Source organism: Haemaphysalis longicornis, unplaced genomic scaffold (assembly GCF_048455015.1).
Source record: "Haemaphysalis longicornis isolate Haplotype H1 unplaced genomic scaffold, Haemaphysalis longicornis Haplotype H1 scaffold_5, whole genome shotgun sequence".
NCBI classification, from domain to species: domain Eukaryota; kingdom Metazoa; phylum Arthropoda; class Arachnida; order Ixodida; family Ixodidae; genus Haemaphysalis; species Haemaphysalis longicornis.
The window spans coordinates 79,730,247-79,753,778 of record NW_027526385.1 but is presented as its reverse complement, the minus strand read 5'-3'; the positions used below and the strand labels follow the sequence as shown (position 1 = coordinate 79,753,778).

Genomic DNA, 23,532 nt, shown 5'->3' with positions numbered 1-23,532 from the left:
CGTCCTCAATTTCTTTTTGAATCTTTAATGCGATGGAATTAACTGGACCACTCAGCGAAGAGGCACGCGCAATCTGTAGCCGCGAAAACGGTACGTAAACTCCAATTGGCTGCGGCACGTAGTATGGTTCCATAGCGTATGACTGAGAAACCAAATACAAAGAAAAGCAGCGCACGCCTCCGTTGAAGCGACGTCTGTGAATGCACATAGCCACGTGGGGGAAAAGGGGACAGCGCACTGCGCCGGCAGAGGTCGCTGCTCGGTTAAGCTTCGCACTCCGGCCGTTTACAATCAGTGGCGTTCAATCGGACATCATTGCTACTGCATTCAAAACTCTTAAGTGCCTACAACATTCATTACAATGTAAAAAAAAACTATGAACAACGACCGGGCTATTGAAACGTTTCTTTATCAAATCGTGTCCTGTCGCTCACAGTGGTACCTTGGACAGTTTTTGTGAGAACGAGGGTAGGCGACGTTAAGGCGCGACGGGATACTTTAACCCCGGAATGTGCGCATCGCTTGCATTGCGTGGAACTTGCGCACGCTTGCACGTCCGAGGGTTCGAGTGACTCCGCTTCGAAATATTCTTGCAGGGTACGTACATAGCATCCGAGCAGCAGGGATCAGTTACGTCACGTTTTGGGTAGCGGTATTGAAGATTGGCTTATCATCGTATATATCGCCATCCGTATCCCGGTGTAAAACTCGATGTCTTACCCCTGCCCCCACCCCACCCCCTTTTTTTTTCTTTTAGGGGCGAAACCCCTTAGGGGCTCGGGCTGTTGGCGTCTCCTGTCATCGTCGTCGTCGTAATCGTCGTCTCACGTAGTGACGGTACTAAAACACCGGGAAATTCGTTTACGCCTCACGCTAGAACGTAACAGTGTAAAAAAAAACACCGGTACACTCGTTTACGCCTCGCGCTGGAGCGCTTTGTGCTTCAAAGACAAGATACTCTCTCTCTCTCTCTCTCTCTCTCTCTCTCTCTCTCTCTCTCTCTCTCTCTCTCTCTCTCTCTCTCTCCTCTCTCTCTCTCTCTCTCTCTCTCTCTCCAAGCAGCTGCTACGTCCTCCGCAATCCGGTTATGCCTGCCTCACTGAAGAGTCGCTGTTCTTGCAATTTTCGGAGGTTTTACACGCCAAGGTGTACAGCTGGGCTGTAAGGTACCGCTCCGGATTAACTAGCACCACCTGGAGACCTTTAACGTGAGTCGAAATCTTGACACCCGGGCGTTTTCGTTTTTCGCTTCTCAACCCTGGCCTCAGGACTACAGCCCAAAAGAAGAACGCGCCGCCCATCGCAAGGCTCGGAGGCAACAGCTGAAGGACCTTCGAAGTTCCCGCCACAACCTTCCTCCCCCCACTGCTGATCTTACACGCCGCGAAGGCATTTACATCCGCCAGGCGCAGACTCTCTCCCTCCCTCGTGACCTAATTCTTCACCATATCATGATCCAAGATGGCACACCCCACTATCAGGTGTGTGGTGCCTATGCCGACGTTAACCACACTTACTGGACTTGTCCTCGCGCCAGGCGATCACCCCACATTTTTCATCCACACCTTTTACCACCCCACGTTCCATATTCATGAGAAAGCTGGGCCGCTCCTCCGCCTGATCTTCGCCCGGTCCTCTGAACGTGCCTCGCCCGGCCCATTGCCCATTTAATCCAATTTAATTCCTGTCCTCTAATCTACCCATTAAAAAAAACATTCGAGGACAAAACCCGCACCACCAAAGCTATCGCAGGTTTAAAGCAATTCAAATTAAATCAAATGGGCACTAGGCCAAAAACAGTTTTAGGAAAATGCCGATGCGACATTGATTTAAAATAAATAAATAAATAAAAGTTTCGGAATGTTTCAGGTACCAAAATTGTGCTTTGAAGTTCAAAGCTGGCGATCCAGCTACTGCTAAGCCCCGAAGCGGTGAACTGTCGGCTCTCATGCCACGTCTGACATCGCAAACAACATCCAGGAAATTGCGCGTTCTCGCAACCGCTGTTTGTGCCGGCACCAAACGGAGAACAGCAGAAAGATTCCGCTTCGTACGCCAGGAACTTTGGCCCGCATCTGTAATGCGTACACCCGACGAATGCGCGCAAGTTTTTCTCGCTAGACAAAGTCCCGCAATGGTTAATTTTCACTTCGCGCAGCGTTCGGCGGGATCAGACCTCCTGGATTATGCGAGCCAATGTTAGTTGCTAAGGCCCTGCACAATGCCTAAGTGCGGAGGCCTGACTCCTGCGGAGAACCCGTCTGAACGCATTCCCGGCCCACCAGAACCCCATTACGGCAGCCCGGGCATGCTCCGCTTCAAATAAAGTTTGATCTCTCTCTCTGAAAAGCAGCAACCGCGTCGGGGATATATAAGCCGCGTCCTCGGGCTCAGCAGCTCAACGCCACAGCCACTGAGCGCATGAGCCTCTGTTTCCGTACGCGCTTACGGTCGCGTAAGGGGCGCTTACAGGAACCTAAACAGCGTAACGAATGTAAACACCGTGTATGCGTGCGCTTTGCGCTACTTTCAACCCCTGCTGCTCAGTCGTACGTCATGAAGACTCCGAATTAGAAACCCTTCACGTTGAATTAATGAGCGGAAAATCAAATCGGACAGGCGCAGAAACGGTGGACCCGTTTTATTCGAAGGTTACCGCCACCAGTGCCAATTCCCTCCCTCCAGCTGTCAAGCGGATTCAATTAAAGTGACACGGCGATTCTTCATTAAACCATTTAAAAAGCAGCGCCCCCTGCGTAAACTTGTTTCGCTGAACGATGGTACTTAGCGCTGAGGAAGGCCCCCCGCGATACTGTTTCCCGCATCTCCTTCGTTCCACAGTCGGCCGCCAGTGAGCACGTAAACATCAGAGGAACCACGCAAAAACATTGTCGTGCTGACGCCAGGGGCACGGCAGCTAAGCGGCCAGCGACGCGGCAGGACTCGTGCCAGGCGATCCGCGATCCCGGCCGCGGCACCGTTATGCAGAGCACGACGTCCTCGTCGTCGTTAGCGGCCCTGTAAAACCCCAGTGCACGCTGCTGCCAACAGTAGCGCAGTACAAAACTCGAGAAAAAGCACCGCACAGCCCGTCAAACGCTGTTATCAGGGCATTACGAAGGCCAGGCGCAGGCATTGAGTGCACGTCACGATGAAGGTCGTGGCCCTCGCGCCGCTTTCCGTGCGGCCGGGAGGTGATGACGTCATCGCGTGAGGTGCTAACTTGAGGCACTGGGTCGACAGCGAAGACCGAGCTGGGCGTCGCGACGAAAGCGGCCGCCTGCAGCATACCAGTCTCGGGGGTTTCACCAGGCGCCGGAACCTTTCAGCCCGCCGGCTGGTGGTAGTTAAAACGACTCCCCAAAAAACAATCAAAATAAAGCAGACGAAGAAACGCGAACGCGAAGCGAAAAGGGGTGCACGTTTCTCAACGATCCGTGGCGAAGGAACACAAATCAGCGCTAGGACGGCTGCGTCCAGGGAACACGGGGAATTCGGTACGAGAAGAGAGGCGCAGGAGGAGATGGGGGATGGGGGAGGCAGATATCTCGGCGAGGAAGGGATGAAGATAGAAAGAGCAGTGAGAAGAAACGGACCCCAAGGAGCACCGCAGTGAAGGAACCGCTTTTTTTTTCTTCTTTAGCTTTGCCTTCCGTGCATACGCCCGGGGTCCCAAAGGGCGATTCGAGCAGACAAGCGCGCCAGTGTGCTCGTTTTAGAGCGACGCCGTCCGCGCGCACGCGCCCGCATGAAAACGGCATGCAAGAAAACAGGACTGCCGGCGATGTGGCTTCTGGCCTCCCACCGGCGGCCCTGGGTAACAGAACGGAATGACAACAAGCGGCTGTGCCGGGGGAGCGGGGACAACAACAACCACGGCCTGTGGCAATTTCTTTCTTAAAGCGAAGCTTTAGACTCCTCCTTGATGCCGTTGTATGCCAGTACGCTCTGCAGGAACGCCAACTTGCTCTGACGATGATGATAAATGATCGTGGGTGAAGTGAATGAAAAAAAAAATCACACCATCTTCCCGCAGGGGAACCCTGAGTAGTATGCGAAGCAGCCATGGGGTCGACTGAAGTTCCCATTAGTTTTCAGTTCGTCGTTTCCGTTGACGTTCAGCTTCGCGTACCTTCGTTGTATCAGTACCTTCTTGACGTAGTTTGAATGAGTGAAGGACGTAAGGCGCGTTCGTAGCACATGCTCCCGTCTCGGTTTGCAGCGCAGTGGGAAGAGCGCCACGTACCTCCCGTTGCGGCCAGAGAGTCGTGGGATCGAAACCGGGCGCCGCCTAACTATTTCTTTTTTAGTGGACTGCGCTGACGTCAGCCCAAACGCTGACGGGGCTGAAGAGACGCGCATGCGCAGTAGAGTGCGGACGGCGGACAACGAGGGAGGGAGGGACACAGCCCCGAGCATGAGATGCTTCGCATCTAAAACTCTTCCCGTGGCCGGAATCCAACCTCGGTCCTTCGCGTTATGCTTTCCCGCTTGCAAGCCCCGCTTGCTTCGTTATACTGGCGTCACTTCCGTGACGGACATGGCGTCAGCGAAATCTTCGTGTATCCGGGAATAAAACACTTTCCTGTAAAAAAACGCGCCCATGCACTCCGTTACAGATAAATAACCAGCGAAGCTGTAACGTGCGGTCGCTGTTTTCACGCTCCCTCCGACGAGCCGTTACCACTTAGCAGTGTCGGTAGCAGCGAGGGTGTAGCTACGTTTCCTATAAACCCAGCCCCTTACTTCTAACTCCTCTCCATATTTTTCGCGCATGCGCATTGAGTTGCGCCAGAGGATTTTTCTTTAGCCTAGCCATATATACCTTCGCTTTAAAATGCAAGGTCGCTCCATTCGGACTGCCAGAGATTAACTCAGCAGGTAATCCAGTGCGTACAACCAAGTAGAATTGTAGAGAGCATATCTGACTCGTTGGATTGCAGTGGTTGCATTTGGGGTGACTAGTCTTGGAGGCAATGAATCGTAGCCATTTCAACAACTGCAAGCCTCATTCACTCTTACTGTACAACGCAAAGCAGCGAAGCGAATAAATTAACAAATATTTCGTTAATAAATTCGCCACAATTATGCAGAGTGTACGTCCTTAAAATATTGGCAAAACTTCCAAAACGGGAGAATTTTCGAAGGCTCCCGGCTTGTATACGGCACAACAAAGCTTTCGCCGCCCGAAGAATTTGTTATTGAACATCTTGAAGTAGCGCAAACTCGACACGGACACAAGAAGAAGGAAGTAGACAGAACACAGCGCTGAAACCAGGAAGTATACCACGTTTACTTCCTTCGTCTTGTGTCCGTGTCGAGTTTGCGCTACTTCTACACATTCAAAACCACTACCAACTAGCTCAACTGTTGATTCTACGGTGCAGTTGTTAATTCTGGTAACCCGTTCTACGATCCCCTAACCGACAGATAATTTTTTCGTGACGACATTACGACGGTTCAGCCGCTATGGGGCAACTACCACCCGGCAGACGGCGCGATAGCCCCAGTAGCGCGCCAGCGACACAACCCGCTTTATTCTGGGTGCCAGGGGTAGCAAGCGCTCCGCTATTTCTCTGCCGTGCCGCCGTGCGTCGGGGAAGAAACGGCGCAGCTACGTCCATGGCGTGTGGCCCACGACTGCGACGACCGCCTCCTCCCCCCCCGACGCGGGCGACGGTAACGCAGTTCGGCGGCGCGCGACGAACGCCGCCGGCGCCAGGACTCGGGACGAAAGGAGCACAGGCGCGGTGCGGCGGTGCTGCAGAGGAAAGAACAAGCACGGCGCGAACGAAAGAAAACGTAGGGGAAAGGAATCGCGAGAAAGCAAGGAAGGAGGGGGCACCCCGCGACCAGGGCGCAACGAGTGGCGACGCAGTTAGACATTCTTGTTTGTAAACAACTGGGAGACAAAACTTGTAGGCATTTCAATCCGCAGTGCCTACAGCTTTTCATTTTTCATAACGTAGTCGACACCAGAGTCACCGCGGCTCACTGATATCGCGTTCTTAATAAGCAGGTCTCCAGCGACACCAGAGAGATTCTTATCCGTGCAGACTGGACTCGAAACCATTCGGAAGCGTAAGGCGCCGAAGTGAAGCATATCGTCTCAAGCGGCAAAAGGACGAACGCGGTGCGGGGGCAAGGTGTCTCAGGCGGTTATTCGGACATCGACGCTTTCGCATCCAGAACCTTTTTTTATCAGTGGATCTATTGCAGTTCCAGCCTTTCCGTCCGTCTGCTGTAGGTCGTGCGTCACGCCGGGGTGAGAGCAGGTACCCATATCCACCGATAGAGGGCGCAGTGGTCTCGCAGGCGCCGGTTCCTCTCCCTCCCGGTAGAGGAGGGGGCCTCCCGGACGCTCGCGTTTAGCTTCCGATTCCTTTGCGCAAACACCGTAGAATTTGCGTGGCGACGGCGCTGCCATTCTCGGCCGAGCGCCCGTTGACGTTCGGGCCGACACGAGAGAACCACACCTCCACTGTTTCAGAGGATCTCACACTGGGTGAAACTGGGTTTAATTTTTTTTTTCCTCCGTCAGGCCACGTTTGTAACACCAGTTCGCGACCGCACAGTGCCGGACACGCTCGTCTACAGCTACAACCATTTATATGTGAAACGCGGCGACGCACACTCTTTCGACAAATGTAGGGGACAAAACCGGTCGAAGTAAACGTGAAAGTGGTGCAGTTGTTCTGTCTATACAACCTTGGGCCAAGGCAGAAAATACCGAAAGTACAAGAAGTGGTGTTTGGTGCCTGGAAGCCCTGCGAACGGTGTAGTTACCGCCGGCGGAGAGCGCCACCGCGCGATTTGCTCGTCGCAGCAGATGCGCTTTCTGCAGTTTCTGCTTTTTTTGTGTGTGTGTGTGTGTGTGGTTTTCTTTAGACTAACCGTTGGGTGCGTTTATTGCTGAAACTTAGAGGAAACTGGCAAACAGCCGCGACACAGCCTGAGTGAAGCCACTCAGACGGGCAAACAATGCTGAGAAAAACAGAGAAAACAGAGAAGAAAATATTTAGGGCAAGTTGTGCTGCTCACATACCGGCTGCTAGAGCAGCCCCTTATGTGACGGGCACAGAGCAGAAGAAATTGTACGTACTGGATGAAAGCAAGCCGGATTTAGAAAAAAAATATAAAGAAGTTTTGCAGGGTCCGTTAAATAGCCTTCCTGCGCGCAGAGCGCGCATTCCCATCGTCAAAACCACACGAGCTTTCACGACAAACTCAAAAGAGAAAAGAATAGTGCGGAACATGGCGGTGTTCCCACCAACGCGGAAATAAGCGGTAGAAGGTTCTACCAACGCCTTCGTCGTGAGCCACGCAAGTAAAACCAGCCGCCTGCTTCCAACTACGAGGCAAGTCTCGAGGCTTAGGTGAAAAAAAAGAAAATCAATTCAAGCGCGCGAAGATAAAAAAGGGGAAACTGTGTTGCGTGCATATTAGACATCAGTGCAGATTTATGGGACGAACTTCGAACGCACGCCTTCTCAAAAGAACAGCGCACGAAGCATTTCGACGGTACAAGAATAAAGACTTCGCACGCAGCCAAGTGTCGAAAGGTGCACGACGACTCGAAGATGTTGGGCACTGGCGTCACAGTAGAGCGGTCAAAACGACGTCATTCGAAATGCGTTTCGAAATGCGTTCAGTGCACGCTCTGTGCTGCAGGATATTCGTAGCTTTTGTAGCAGAGTTTACAATATCTACAATGGCAATGCAGGCTACTAGGGCGAACAAACCTTAAAGGGACCACGAAGACAATATACAAATTTGCTCATTTCGAGGGAACTAGCCATTGGTAACTCCCGCAGCTCCCCTCCAGCTACGAAAGACTTTTTTAACAAAAAAGCAATTCAAGAAGTATTGAAAAACTTTCAAATATTGCGCTACAATATTTGCAGGAGTGAAGTGATATGCATGGCTAGTACTAAAAAAAAAATTAAAGCCGTTCCACTCAATGTTAAAGCTGTCGAACGTGCAGAGCAGTGATTCCCCATAATGGGCTGTGGCCCCATTATCCTCTCACTGCTACCACCCAATGCAATTCAAATTTCCCGCCTTCGCAGTGCTCGCGCGCCCCCTGCCTGAAACTGCACCCCCGGGAGTTCTGTTCTTTTTGTGCTTGCTTTTCCTCCCGCACGTGCCGGCGTTGCACTGCCACTGTTTTTTTTTCGCTTACTGTCGCAAAAACCAACCCAACGCGCGTTCCTAACTAAATGAACGCGGGCGCTGCCGTTTAATTACGTATATTTTGCCTCAAACGTACCTGCAATTTTCTTAGCGCTAAGCAGCGGGGAGATGTATGACAAGCGCCAGCGGTTCTAGAGTTTCGAACGCTTACGACCATATAAACCGCTTGGCTTTCCAAGCCGCGACGACAGCCGCTACGACGGAACGCCGTGTGGCTGTACTTGAGTCCAGCGAGCGAGCTACGACGACAAGGTGAGCCCCTAAAGTGCTCTGCACTAAAAACGCAGTCATGAGAGTGTTCACTGCACGTTAGCATTCAAGTGATACGATTAAACAGAAATAGAGACACCACTACAGTCGTCCAGTCATATTCCTTGGCGGTGCCTTAGGGTGCCACCGCCAATCGCTGTGACGTCATAGACTGTGACGTCAAACTGTGACGTCATAGACTGTGAAAGAAGACTGTGACGTCATAGAGATATCGCCAGAAAGTGGCAGGGGAGTCGCCACTGCTTCATGTGTTTTCTTTACCACCTCGATTATTTGTTTAAACTTAGAGAGAAAATTGATATCAATGTTATAGTGAAGGAGCGGTGTAGTTGACGACCCAAACTTGTATTTCGTCTCCACGGCCCCTTTAGGCTGACGCAAACACCGTAATAAAGAAGCATGAAAAACTCACGTGAGAGCTTTGCGATGCGCCGGACGTCAAGGTCCTTGCACGGGTAGACCTCTGCGATGAGATAAGGAGACAAAAAATCCTGTTAACACAGATTTCACGCGCAAACTTTAGGGCTGTCTATACTTGAAAGGAAATTTTCGCTGCTTCGAAATTCGAAAGCAACGAGGACACTTTGGGCTCACCGACTGGTAATAAAAGAATATCAACAGCCTTTCCACTCTGTGAAGGTAAGGGCCAGCGAAGCTTTCTAGCACATGACATAAAGGTGACGTAGAACTTAGGAGAAAGATTGGGCAAATTTAATTTCTCTCGAGCGTTGACGGCCTGGACTGCCAGCCAAGGCCAGGGCATCCCGGACTAGGGACGCCCCCACCGGGTGAGCACCAGCGCTCGTGCAATAAAAATTTATTCCTCCTTCTCCCCCTCCTCCTCCTCCTGACAGAAGAGTAAAAATACTTTCATGTGTGTCTTGCTAAATTCATTTTACACAAAAGGAGTTTCTTGGGCATTCCGTGATCTCTCTCTCTCTCTCTCTCTCTCTCTCTCTCTCTCTCTCTCTCTCTCTCTCTCTCTCTCTCTCTCTCTCTCTCTCTCTCTCTCTCTCTCTCTCTCTCTCTCTCTCTCTCTCTCTCTCTCTCTCTCTCTCTCTCAAGCGACAGGACACGCCTCTGTCCCGTCAGTTGCCAGACCAGGCGTGTGATAATGCCATCACTCCGTGAAGCTGGTTTCCCACAACTACCCAGCTACTTGCAGTGAACCAATCTTTACAGGAAGATCTCTCGTTGGAGGGACGTCACGCAGCAGTGGTGGTGGCGGTGAAAATATTTACCCTCCCACAAGAAAAAAGGATTAAGCGTCGTTTCTATGAGCGGTAGGGGCCCTCAGTACCCTTGCGGCCGTCCTGCAAGTCCGGTTCACCAACTCGCTGGTCCTCCAGGTCTGAACTCCAGGGCTGGGATGCGAATAAAGGGTACTGATGGTGTCGTTTGGCAAGACCAGGACGCCTGTCGGGGTGTCTGTTACCAGTGTGGGCACTTAGGTGGATATATCATGAGGTGTTGCGAGGCGCCGTAAGCTAAGCTGGGGGTATGATGCCTTGATCTGAATCTGGCGTTAGACTAAAGTTACGCTAGTAACGTTGAGCAACGGCGGCCCACAATAAATCAGTGGCCCTCCACTACGGCCCGTATAGTAGTTCTGGACCATACAGCTTCGACGCGTAAAACCCTCACCATTCGGCATCAATGGGCCTCATCGATTATCAGTCCCGGACAGTCCGCGGACTGCACGGGACGCGATCCGGTTCTCGATTTTCCAGGACAGGTTAATCAAGGATTGTCTCTAAGCACCTTCATATTGCGTAAGGCGACGGCGGTACGCACAACTAAAATCTTCCGCGTCACCTTCGCTACCCGGGATGTGAGGGCTTTACAATAGACAGGCGCTCTTCGTTGTTCAAGGTGGCACAATAGACGACGGGGTGACAATCCCGTAAGTCTTGGCTTCACACCGGGAAACGTGCCTAAGCACATTCCAGAGAGCCCTCATCTAGGCCAGCGGAGAGCAAGGGGAGAGGAGAGCTGTTGATCACGGGGAAAAGTGCCGCGGTGGGCGGTGACGAAACAAGCACACCGCCGTTTTCCTTCCGTCCGCAGTGTAACGACGACTGTGGCACGAAACGAAAGAGGGCGAGGGTGGATAGGGGTGAAGAGGGATGTCGCGTCGTCCGTCGCACAATCACAAGAGCACACAGAGACTCCAGTGCTCGAGGTGAAGCCAACAGCAGCGGCACGGCAGCAGTATACTCCCCGTCCGACGGCAACACACCACACGGCGTGCCACTCAGCGTCGGCGAGTTTCTGCCCGCTCGAAAGAGTAAGGGGCTATTTAGAGCCCAGCCGTTCGCCGCTGCCACTGCACAAGGGGACAAAAGCAGACGCAGCGGAGGCAGCTGTACGCGCGACGGCCAAGTGCTGCGCCCGACCGTTTTGCCGCGGGTCCCAGAGCGAACGCGACCGACAGAAACGATCAGAAAGCAAGTAGGCAGGACAAAAGGCTTTGGGCCCTTAAAGGCGCAGAAATATCCATAAAAACTGTGGTTTATTCCTCGGTCATAGGAATCGGTAAAACACGTAAGTGAAATTAGCAGCGAAATCTGCAGCTGAACAGCATAATTCGCGGGTCGGCGGCTGTCTTGTGGGTGTGCTTGGCGAGCGACGTCCCGCTGGCGGGTCACTTCGACAAATGAGTAGTGCATCATTTCCGTGACGAATATGACGTCAGTGAAATCTTGGTGTATATAAAACCCTAAAACGAACAACCCTAAGTATAACGTACTATTTAGTACTAAAGGTTGCTTCCCCGCAAGGAGACCCTGTGTGCAGGGGTGCACCCTTTAGAGGCCGCTTGATTCGTTGTACTGGCGTCACTTCCGTGACGGATATGACGCCATGAAATCTTTGTGACGGATATGACGCCATGAAAAAGGAATAATAGGAGTAAAAATAACAGATGAAGCACAGTCGGGTAGAAGACATACTATACTCGGGTACAACTTAAGAACGACAACGGAAATTGCCGCTGTGCCTCATCACCGTAGCTGGATGTTACTCCGGGTGGCGCAAGTATTGCGTTACTGTGAGTATTTTGAACATGGTACGAGTCATTTCCGTAATTTTTTGGACATAATATTCTTATAAAATACTGCAGATACGACAAACAAACTACGGGAGAAAAGGCAGACGATGCCACGTATTCATAGCAATTTCCTTTCAAAACGTGCGCGCCTGTTGGCAGCCGCGTCCATCGCTTAGGCGGAGTGATACAGTACATGAGCTATTGCCGTTCTTGTTCCCGAGTACAGCTCAAATTTGCTGGCGAAGGATCGGCTCAGACAGCTCAAAATAGGACCACTTGGAAGTCAGTGGCTCAGGACTTCACCTTACAGTGGACATAAAATACGGCGACGACGACGATGGTGGTGGTGGCGGTGAGTCGGTGACTATCCGTAGGGCGAGAAAAGGCGAAACCCACTTCGGCACACCCACTTTCAGTTAGCTTCCGGCGTCTCATAATATTTGGATAACAAAATCGGGGTTATTGCCCTCGAAAGAAAAAAAAAAAACTCTCTTCCCAGCAATGCAATTGTGTTTAGAAGTGAAGTTGACTTTCAGGAAATCGGTGTAAGCTTGATCTTATAAATAAGTTGGCTTTCCCTCATTGTGTTGTTGCGGAGTTAAGCCTACTCATAAAGAAAAAATAGGCAGCAATGGACGCGAACGCGGCGGAAGGAAACCACCGACGACGATCGGGCCGCGGTCGCCAAGCGCAAGCGCGACGCCGGTCGGGACCTCGAATACCGGGAGGAGTAAAACGCAAGGCTACGGCTTGGCAACAATCCCGCTCAACGCGCCCTCTGCGCGATCGCGGTTTGAACGGCAGTTTTCAGCCAATGACCCACAACCAATGACCCACAAAAGAGCTCCGGTGGTCATCCGCCTTCATAGAGGGCTATGACACTGAAACTTTTCCTGGTACTTGTGCAGCGTACGGCCTATATAACCTTTGTCATCTCAATATTCTCAGTGTAGATGAGGCTCCTCAGTCTGGCAGGCAGCACTGCGTGCAGTGCAGGGGGATGGGCGTTCCGGGCGTGGTCGGCGAAAATAAAGGGACGATGCAGACGGAGGCAGCGGAGGGAGAAAATGCTTGCACCGCGCGCGGCGAACTGGCGGGCGACGGTGCAGACCTGGGGTAAGGGGGGAGAGCGGAGGTTGCGGCGCCAGGCAGCGGGCACGCAGCCACTGTTGACGAGTCGGTCGCCACGCTCGTCAGCGTTGACGAGAGCGCGCCTCGCCGCGAGCGGGAACAAAACAAGTAAGCGAAAGAGGGAAGATTAACAATATGCGAGGAGCCCGAGGCTCTTTTCCTGGTCACCAGTGGGGGCCAGCCGATGCTTCTTCGTGACTGCAGCTTGAACCATATCCCGTGAAAGTTATTTATATTCAAACATACTGACGTCTGACATTTTGCTTGCTTCCGCTGAGAGAGCCGGCTCTAGCAGACGCCGTCGTCCAGGCCTGACGGGCTGACGCCTCCAGCAACGGCTGCACTCCCTTTTACTGGCGCCTACCACAAAGGAGGACTCTGCGAAAATTTGGAGCTGTACTGTACCTGTTAAATAGGTGTGACAGAAGCACCCGTGACAAGACGATATGTGCAATTTGCTTGCTGTTTTATATAGGGTGTACACCTGTGCAAAAGCTGGCACTTTTTGCTTCAGCAGATTTCGTTTGCGACACTCCAAAGCCCTGAATTTGCGTTTCACACTTCGTCACGTTGCACCAGGTACGGAAAGGGAGAAAACATTTGCAATCTTCCTTGACATCTGCCATTTAAATGCGATAAAATTCTTTGTGGCCATAATGGCGTGGACGTTTTGTGTTAGGGATGCAGGCATTTGCCTACCTGTATCCGTGTACATGAGCGTGGCGTGTACGTGCACGCGCGTGTGGGTGTGCCTGTAAAAACATTTTTATACCGTTATATATATCATGGTACATAACTGTCGCGGGCATTTCACTCATTTTCTCTCGACACCAGGTCGTTTTTATTTCCCTATTTAAACAAAACATATTAACAGTATTAGCTGTTAAAAAGGAGTACCCAATCTGAATGCCATGATAAGGACTCGATTGCTCATGGTAGTTTCGGTGCCTAAATCACTCTCCCGCCTATGCCGATATGGCACCTGCCTTGTGCATGCATGCAAGAGTGTATGTATGTGTGTGTGTATGTATGTATGTATGTATGTATGTATGTATGTATGTATGTATGTATGTATGTATGTATGTATGTATGTATGTATGTATGTATGTATGTATGTATGTATGTATGCATGTATGTGTGCAGGCATGTATATGTATGTGTACATGTATGTAGCGAATCAGAAAATGGGAAATGAGGGGCTCAGTGAAATAAGACAGAAAATAAGGTTTGGCAGTCAAGAAAACCTCGGAAAGCAAAGGGGAGGTTGTGGTGGATCATAGAAACAAAAAATTCCTCGTCTGTTTCTATGATCCACCACAACCTCCCCTTTGCTTTCCGAGGTTTTCTTGACTGCCAAACCTTATTTTCTGTCTTATTTCACCGAGCCCCTCATTTCCCATTTTCTGATTCGCTACATGCTTAGCGAGGGCCTCTGTTCTGGCAGTCTTGGCGCCAAAGTTAGCTTAAGAGGGTTCAACGCTAGTCGACCACTATCGACATGTCGTAGACACTCTAGTCACGGCCCGGGGGTTAAAAAGAAGGCCCCCTTCACCCCGAGTAGTCCGAGTGGCGCTGGCTACCACCCCCAAGTGCAGGAAACAAAAAATGCCTTAACATAAATACTCGAGAAAGTGCTGGGGAAACAGCCCCGCCGGTAGCGTAGTGGTTGTCGCACTAGACCGGTATTCTGGAGGTCGTGGGCTCGGATCCCACCCGGCGGGCATTTTTTCACCACTTTCTTTCTGACTCAAAACATTCTTCGACTGTTTCAATGATCCACCACAACCCCCCCCCCCTTTGCTTTCCGAGGTTTTCTTGACTGCCAAACCTTATTTTCTGTCTACATGTATGCATGCATGTATGTAGACATCGGTATGTGTGTATGTATGTGTGCAGGTATGTATGTATGTTTGTATGTGCACGTATGTAAGTATGCATGCAGATATGCATGTATGCATATTTGTATGTGTATGTATGCATGTATATATGTAGTATGTATGTATGCACGCCGGCATGTGTATGTATGCATACATATAGGTATGTACAGTCGCCAGCAAAAGTTTGCGGGATGTGCAGCGCGAGCCCGAGCGGCGCAAAACTGCATTGCTGCGCCATCTGCAGCCAGCGAGCGCCGGGTCGAGGCTCAAGGAGCTGGCGTGCGAGGCGCGCTTTGCGCATGCCTGGCCTTTATTTGTTACCGGGCATCTCTCATCGCTCGCTTGCCCGCGACATGCTTTTGATATTTGCGGCAGCCGAGGCGGCGCCGCGTGACCATCGCCGTTGTTCTCCTGTCACTGGTGCTACAAAATACGTAGGCCGCGGCCGCCGCTTGTGCGGCGGGCAACATTTAATAAATCTTAGGCTATGATCAGACTACCGAAGCAAAAGCCATATTGTTATCTCGGCACGTAACAAAAGACGGCGTGTCACGCAGTTTGGTTGGCTGCGACGTAAAATGACGTTATTCTTTAAAGTTATTACGACAGTTGCGGGAACAGTCTGAACCCGGCCTTATTTTCCAAGAGGCACTGCTGGTTGAGCACAAAATATATTTTTCTTTTTAACCAAAGCTCCAATAAACTGTCAGCTAACCTATAATTGCCTTTTTTGTCTCAGCGGCTAATTATCATAAAATTTGTCTTGGGGTAGTTCCGACAAAACAAGAGTTACAGCCCTTTTAAAGACAGGTATACTGTATAGCTTACAGCTTCCCTAAAAACTAACTATGGCAAGTAAATATGATTTGCTGTAATCTGTCCTCACGGCCAATTTCAGTATGATGTTTAACATGATACCTACATAGACTGAGCGCTAAGTCACTCACCGGAAAGCTAAATTTGCCGCAAGATTAAATTTGGCAACGCGACTTTTTTCTATGCAGCCCGTCGACGGACGCAGTTTCCGACAGGTAGCCTAAATAGCTCCTCTAAATTAAATTTATTCGTCGAAAATTACATGACTTGAAAGATCGGGTTCATTCAATGATGCGCGCCGCGCAAACTGCGGGCGCGGGCTACGTATTTTGTAGCACCAGTGACAGCAGAACAACGGCGATGGTCACGCGGCGCCGCCTCGGCTGCCGCAAATATCAAAAGCATGTCGCGGGCAAGTGAGCGATGAGAGATGCCCGGTAACAAATAAAGGCCAGGCATGCGCAAAGCGCGCCTCGCACGCCAGCTTCTTGAGCCTCGACCCGGCGCTCGCTGGCTGCAGGTGGCGCAGCAATGCAGTTTTGCACCGCTCGGCCACGCGCTGCACATCCCGCAAACTTTTGCTGGCGACTGTATGTGTGTATGTGTATATGTACTCACATTGTATGTATATATGTGCGTTTTATCTGTCCGTACGCACTTATGTATGTACGTATGCATGGATGTATGCAAGCATCTATGTATGTACTTATGCCCGCATATTTATACGTAAATATGAGCGTATAAATACGCAGTTCTCCAACGACATCCGCTATATCTCTTTTCGCCCCATTTGTAAACAATGTTGCGCTGCCTAGAAGGTACAACCCACGGAGAAAACTGCACGCTGTCCAGACGTGGCACAAACATGTACCGTAACACGCATCCTTAGCGCCCGTCCAAACGCTGCTCAGCACCGCTCCAAAAGCTGACGGCCCCCAAAGAAAACCGAAAGTGTACCCAGTACACAGGCAACGGTGTTACAGAGCGCGGAGGGGAGTAACACTGGGGGAGTCCACGAGAAGGCCTCGGGAGTAAACCCGCTTCCATAAACGCGGCTGTCACCCACAGCCCCGACGACAAACGGTCATCCTTCACGAAACACGCGGCGGCAGACGAACACGACCGTTGCTCCTCTCCATGTTTGCCTTTGTGCCGCGTTTGTTCGTGCTTCTTGTCGTCCGTCTCACCGTCGCTTCCCCCGGTCGCAACCTCGAGGATCTTGTTATTCCTGTCATGTCCTCCGGGTGCCGCTCGCCTCCGCTCCGACCCCATCGAGAGTGATATTCCACGCCGTTTCCGTTAGCACTATACGGCACCAGACTTACCCCTCCTCCCAGTCCGTTCAACTAAAACCTTTTCTTTACATCTGTCGCACGTTTCTTTCGGAAACTAAAAAAAAACAAAAAAATAGCGGGAGTGGGCCGCTTTTAGTTCCGTTCCACTCGGAAAACAGTTCTTTAGCCCTTGTTTTTGCAATCCTTGTCGCTTTTATGTCGCGCTAAGTGTAAAGGCCTCCCTTGGCGCTATCAACGGGCTGCTGTCCAACTGGCTTCTTCCGCCTTCCTACCGATAGTTTATCCCATCGCGAGAGGAGGTACTTTCTCCATCCCGGCTCCACATTACCGGCTTAAATTGTTATCGGAATTTCCCATGATGCTGCTCCCCGACAACGTTTTGATAACGAGCGCAACCCCTAGCCTTATGGGGGAGTCGAACCCACCTCAGACAGCAAAGTACGAGCGACCCGCCACTAGACTGCCGCTTTCTCCCTTCTGTCTGTCTGTCTGTCTGTCTGTCTGTCTGTCTGTCTGTCTGTCTGTCTGTCTGTCTGTCTGTGTGCGTGCGTGCGTGCGTGAGCTTGTTTCCTCTCTCTCTTTCTGAGGCTCCCACCGCAGAAGTACAATACCGGTACTTCCCCAATTCGTTAACGCGCATCCTTTCACACCTTTATTCCCAAAAGTTAACTATACATAAAGTGGCAATATGATGTACTCGTTCACAGGGTACAAAGTTTTAAGGGGGCCATAAAGACAAAACACAAGTTCGGTTCGGCTCAAATAAGCTATATAATTAGGAAAAAAGAGAATGGTCATGCGACCCACTAGCTAATTTCCCGCGACCAGAACTTATGACTTCATATGCCCAACTGTACGATTGGCTGAGGCCGGCAAAAGCAAACGCAAAGTAGGCAGGGCTTATAAGCTTACCGAACGATCGATTAGCGCTTAAATTTAGGGCGCATTCTTTGTATAGCAGTAAGAATTGTGGGGTTAACAATTACAGTTACGAACGAACACGTAAAGAACGAAGCAGTTAGTGCGGCACTTTGCCAGCTGACACTGCCCAACACAACCCGTCGGACGCGTTGGACTTGTCTGACACTACACTGACCAACTGACATAAGCGTCACGGTCGCTTACATGACCATGTTTGTCGAGTCATAGCATACATTTTAGGAAACGATTAGTACGAACCCTAATAAAATGCGGCTGCTATAGAAGTCCGACAACATGCAAAGTGCGAACACTGGAACTTCAACGGTATTGGAGCACCATCTACGAAAGTGGCCGATAAACAAGATAACCAAAGGGCACGTCTGTGAGATGGTAGCAACCTTGATCAGCAGGCTTATCTTCGGTTTTGAGGCCCTACTCTGGGTACGTCTTTGTCGACGCCCGAAAACACACGATTTAAAGGGAGAATTAAAATTTTGGCTTAAAATGTTTAGTTTTTCTGTGAATAAAGCATCGTTTTCTGCCGGACAAGCACTCAGAGAACTATAAAACACTAAATCTTTCGCATAAAACATTGAAGTTTGTCTGCATGGCCCCTTCAAAATTAAAGTGCCAAGTTTATTTCCAGAACTTTCTGTATACTGAAGTCGCTTTAATGGCCATCAAGAACGTTACTTTCCGCTTTCCGTTGACCTATTTCGTATTGATCTGGCGAGTTTAGCAAGCACTTAGTGGTTCTATATAAGTCAGTTTTCACACTTCTCAGCGCAGGTTCAGGTCGTATTATACGCTTGTCACAATCCGTCATGACCTGGTCGCCAATGCAGAGGGTAAAAAGACCGTTAATACTTGTACTCGCTTCGCTCCTAACGTTAGTAAGTACGGTGGGATTAGTCCATTTGTGGAGAGGGGCTTTATATACGCCTCTCAAGGGGAGTAAGTGACATGGTATTTTGCCTTTTGTGGAGAGGGGTTGCAATCACCCTTCTCAAGGGAAGTAGGGGCCGTGGTATTTTTTCTCTGGACAGGGGTTGCAGCTGCTTCCCTGAAAATAATAAATGGCATGGGATTCTCCCTACAAAAGAGAAGGTCGCGATTACTCCTCTCAAAGGGAGCACCATGGCATTTACCTCCTTGTAATGAAGAGTTGCAATGACTCCTCTCAAGAGGAGTATGTGACATCGCATTTCCTCTCTTGCAAACAGGTGTTGTAATCACTCCTTTCCAGGGGAATAAGAGACTGGATTTCCCCTCTTGCGATGACGGGTCGTAATTCATCCCCTCAAGAGATGAGTAGTGACGTCAGTGAGGAATGGGGCGACCGTTACTCATTCCTATATTTTTTTTCTGCCGGATTTTTTTTTAAATTCAGGGATGAAATGATGGTGAGCTACGACAGACCATAATTTTATCAGCAATGACTGTCTTTTTTATTCGTCGCAGGCCCCCTCATATTTACAGCAGAATTAGATACAAACCTCCCTACTCCAAGCTGGATAAAGATTAATTTTCCCACATCTGTCCTTCGTTTGGTTGGTGCGCCTGCGCTATATCCCACGAAGATAAAGGCACCGCTCCCAGAAGACTCTACCAACATTTATTAGAATATTACGTAACTGAAAAAGGGCAGGACGAAAACTTGCCGAGCGCGGTAAAAAAAAAAACATTTCGCGGTCTCGAGGAGAAAGCAGACCGCCTTGAACTTTGCCGGCCATTTCGACGTAGCAATTCGTCTTATCGCGAAACGCGTGTTCTTTTTTAAGCGGGAAGACGCCTATCAGCATAACATCGATGTAACCCACACCCCGCGTTTACCCGACACGTGCCTCTCTAAATTCATTTATTTTCTCAGAATTTGCGAAGGCCGTGGACTCGTCCTTTTGGAACGAGCAGAAAAGACTATTTCGCTCAGCAAACAAACAAAACAAGATTAACTCGCACAGTTACGCAACTGCCTCAACGTGTCGTGCGCGCATGTTTTTCGTCCCGACCCAGTCGCCGCTTGCCGTAACAAACGTGCAGGTTTCCCTCCAAGGCCCTTGTATTTTTTATGCTTCCTTTTTTTAATGCTTGCTCAAGCTCGTGGTCAAGTGTAGGGGAGACACGCTCGACCATCACCCCCGAGAGGCAAAAAAGAAAAATATCATGCTCGCAGTGTAATCACCAGTAGGTCCCTTCGCCGGTGTGATAGGTAAAGCCTCAAAAAATGTCTGCAAGCCCCACTACGCAAGGAAGCCAAAATAAGGCGTGTCCAGCCAGTACCACGGCGAAAAGAGCACGGTGGAGGCGACAAGCGCAGCCTTTTTTACCGAGGGAGTGTTGGCTGAGCACGCAAGGCAGCAGCGGAAGCCTTTATTTTTCTTGTCATTCTGGTTATCAATCGGCCTCGCCCCCGGCGTACCTCAGGGCTTCGTGCTGTTCCCCCTGCTATTCCTCCTGTCCCTCCCCTCAACCGCCTCAACAACCACAAACACCGACTTGCGCGCATTCCCTTCTGTTGCGCCAACGGACCGCATACGGCGCGGTGTGTTTATTGACGTACGCCGAAATCGCGTCTTTGTTTTTCTAGTATTCCCACGCGCCCCACGCATGTACGGCTGCGAGCCGGCCTTCTCTCCGTGCTTCGCGCGTAGCTCATTCAAACTTCTTCGGACACAGCTGCTCTCTTGTAAAAGACTGGGACTCTGAACGAGTGACCTAGTAACTGACGGGAGAGTCCGGCGAAACTTGGATTCTGGGTAAACACCCCCCCCCCCCTCTCTCTCTCTCTCTCTCTCTCTCTCTCTCTCTCTCTCTCTCTCTCTCTCTCTCTCTCTCTCTCTACCTATCTATCTATCTATCTATCTATCTATCTATCTATCTATCTATCTATCTATCTATCTATCTATCTATCTATCTATCTATCCCTTTTCTCTTCCTATCTCTCTCTCTTTCTGTCTGTCTCTATGTTAAAACGGGCCCCAATGGAAGGGGTTCCGTAAAAAATTGTCGCGTATTTGCTCGCTTGGCTGCAAATGTCCTCGAAAGACGATAGTCTTCCACCAACGCTGCAATGTAACTGCCCCTCTTCTCTTTCCCCCGCCCACCTCTCAAGCTGTTCCCACCTGTCTCGGTCCTCTCATGAACGTGAAGGAGGTTTGCTTAATTAAATTCAATTTTCCCGTGTTGGCACTTCCGGCGCGCCATCTGTTGGGGCTTCTTGATACTGTCGGGCTTGGAATCGAGCCATGAGCTCGAGGGTCGAGCTCGAACTCTGTTTGTATTTTGTGATTAAAATATTGTTCTTAAGACATTTTTTTAACACTCAAGTACGAGTTATGCATTAATGTTTTGCCTCAAATACGGCTAAAGTTTCCATTTTGCTGAACAAGGCTGACAGGTATGAAGTATTCTAGCAGATTTCGTAATTGGGAAATGTTTCATCATTATGAACGTCCCACGGAAGTGACGCTAGTAAACAAAGCAAGCGGCCTGTAAAGGGTGCATCCCCGCACACAAGGTCTTCTTGCGGCGAAGCAATCTTTAGTACTAAAGAGTACCCGCCGCGGTGGCTCAGTGGCTAAGGCGTTGCGCTGCTGAGCACGAGGTCGCGGGTTCGATTCCCGGCCCCGGCGGCAGCCTTTTTGATGGAGGCGAAAAGCTAAAACGTCCGTGTGTACGAGATTTCGGCGCGCGTTAAAGATCCCCAGCTGGTGAAAATTAATCCTGGGCCCTCCACTACGGGGCGCCCCATCGCCTGCGTTGCGTCGGCGCGCTAAACACTACAACCAATCAACTAAAGAGTACGTTATACATAGGGTTGTTCGTTTTCGGGTTTTATATTTTTACACGAAAGCGTTTTATGCCGCGATACCCCAAAATTTCAATTACGTCATATCCGTCACGGAAATTACGCCAGTGCACCTTTGCCGAAACGACCCGCCAGCAGGACTTCGCTTGCGAAGCACACCCACAAGACAGCCGCCGACCCGCAAATCATGATCAGCTGCAGATTTCGCTGCACATTTCACTTTCGTGTTTTACTGATTCCTATGAAAGAGGAATCAACCACTATTTTTTTTTCTTTTTTTGGCACGCCAAGCGTGCGCTTTCTCAGTTTCTCGTCCTGAGAGGACCTCAAACAACGTACTGCGAAATACCTTTTTTTTACTAAGTATTCCGGACCTTATCGCGCCTAGAAAAAATGTAACAATTGGGGGATTTATGTAAGCTCTGTATCGTAAAGATTAGTGGCTGTGAAAGAAATGGTGCAATAAGCAACTGTTTACTGACACTGGACGAAGTGGCAACGAATCCGTGCTCATTCTTGATAATCGTTTTCCCCCTGCGTGCCTCCTCCCCTCTGCAATACAAGTTATACCATTTCCTCAGGTTTTGCCAACAGCCTAAAGATTGTGGTGCAGCAAAAGTTATTTTTTTTACTAAAAAGTGGTACCTCCACCACGTGAAGCTCAACTATTCGGTGCATTATACACATACTGATTTCATCCGTTGCTATTAACACTATTTTATATAGTCATTTTTTCTTAAAATATTGTACCAAGCCATGCGGTTACCATGCTGACTTTCTTATTTTTGTATTGGCTTTTTTTTATTAACCCTGTAATGTCCAACCAATTAAAACAGTAGATAAAAATTCTAATGCTTTGTTACATTGTAGTTTGTCACTGAAACAATAAAAAACTGCGACGAAAAAAAATTTTCCCCAGGGTTTCAAAATAACAGTGTATCAAACGCATAAAGAGCAAGCATATATATACCTACATAGATAATATGTAGGTATATAATGTAGCGTATACCAATTTACATGTAGGTATATGTATACCTACATATAAAGTTGGCATATAATGTATCATTCACCCGGTAAAAAAAGTGTATCATACAACCCTTGAATGTAGGTGCAGACCCACCGGGAGCGCATACGACGGAGAAATCCATCTTGCAAACTGCATTTGGAACTCAATGGGGCGACTTATCGAGCTACAGATTCTTGAAAAACGCTTAGGAGGTATCAGAAATGATACTACTGGGCATTTCTTGGCGGTCGAAAGGCCCAGGGACGAGTAGAAAATTCCGAAAGATGGCGTATCTTATATGATACATAGGGCATTACAGGGTTTAAGCAAAAAAAATGAAAGGCCGCCTTTTTGTTGTTGTTGGAATTGCCGCCTACCCCTTAATTCGGTAAGCCATGCTTTTACGCAAACGAACGCTTCTGAGCCAAACTTTCAAAATCAGTTTAAAGTTGTTCTTTTTCTGGCTCTCTCTCTCTCTCTCTCTCTCTCTCTCTCTCTCTCTCTCTCTCTCTCTCTCTCTCTCTCTCTCTCTCTCTCCTTTTCTGAGGACCTGGCAACACTGCAGTCGTCTTTCGCAACTTTCGAGTGGGTGCTTGGTTCCAAAACTGAGCGGTTCAAATGTGGAGCGGACATCGACCTCCGGACGTGTCCAGACCCATGGGCAAATAAATAACGAGGACATTCAATAAACGCGCCGCATTTAAATGTTTCCTTCCTCAGAAACGCACCACCACGCTCGTTCCGACTGCCTTGGTCGCCGAAAAAACAAAGCCCGAAACGCAATGAACAAGAGAAAATAAACACATAACGGCCAGCAGCACGGTGTCCGCGAATATCTAAACACGCGCTGATGTGGGGCAGACGTCGGGAATGATTTTTTGACGCTACCTCTTGCAGAGACCGAGTGCAACCGCCAAGAACAAGGTCCCACGAGCGGCGCGCGCGCCGTGGACTGGTGGCGCCATCTGTCAGCTGCGACGAGAACTACCGTCAAGGCGGTTCGAAAACCGAACGCGCGAAATACAAACCGGGCTGTTAGGAGAAAGGGGGAGTAAACTTTTATTTCCAGCCATGACGTGAGGTGCGCCGGGAAAAACAACGTTGTTTCGAGAGTAATCATGAGAGATACGAGACTCGGCGTGTGCGGCTTCCCACAGGTGCTGATC

At 49.9% G+C, this 23,532-nt stretch overlaps 1 protein-coding gene across 2 annotated transcripts in view; it reads right to left on the bottom strand.

Moving 5' to 3' along the window:
• Window positions 1-23,532, bottom strand: part of Mrtf (Myocardin-related transcription factor) — a 234,930-nt gene that overhangs the window by 163,096 nt on the left and 48,302 nt on the right. For both annotated transcript variants that reach the window (XM_077670792.1, XM_077670790.1), the window contains exon 2: window positions 8,876-8,926. Coding sequence is in view for 1 of the 2 variants with exons in the window: in XM_077670790.1 (XP_077526916.1) it covers window positions 8,876-8,926 (51 nt within the window). In the remaining variant the exon portion in view is untranslated. The remainder of the gene's footprint in view (window positions 1-8,875; window positions 8,927-23,532) is intronic.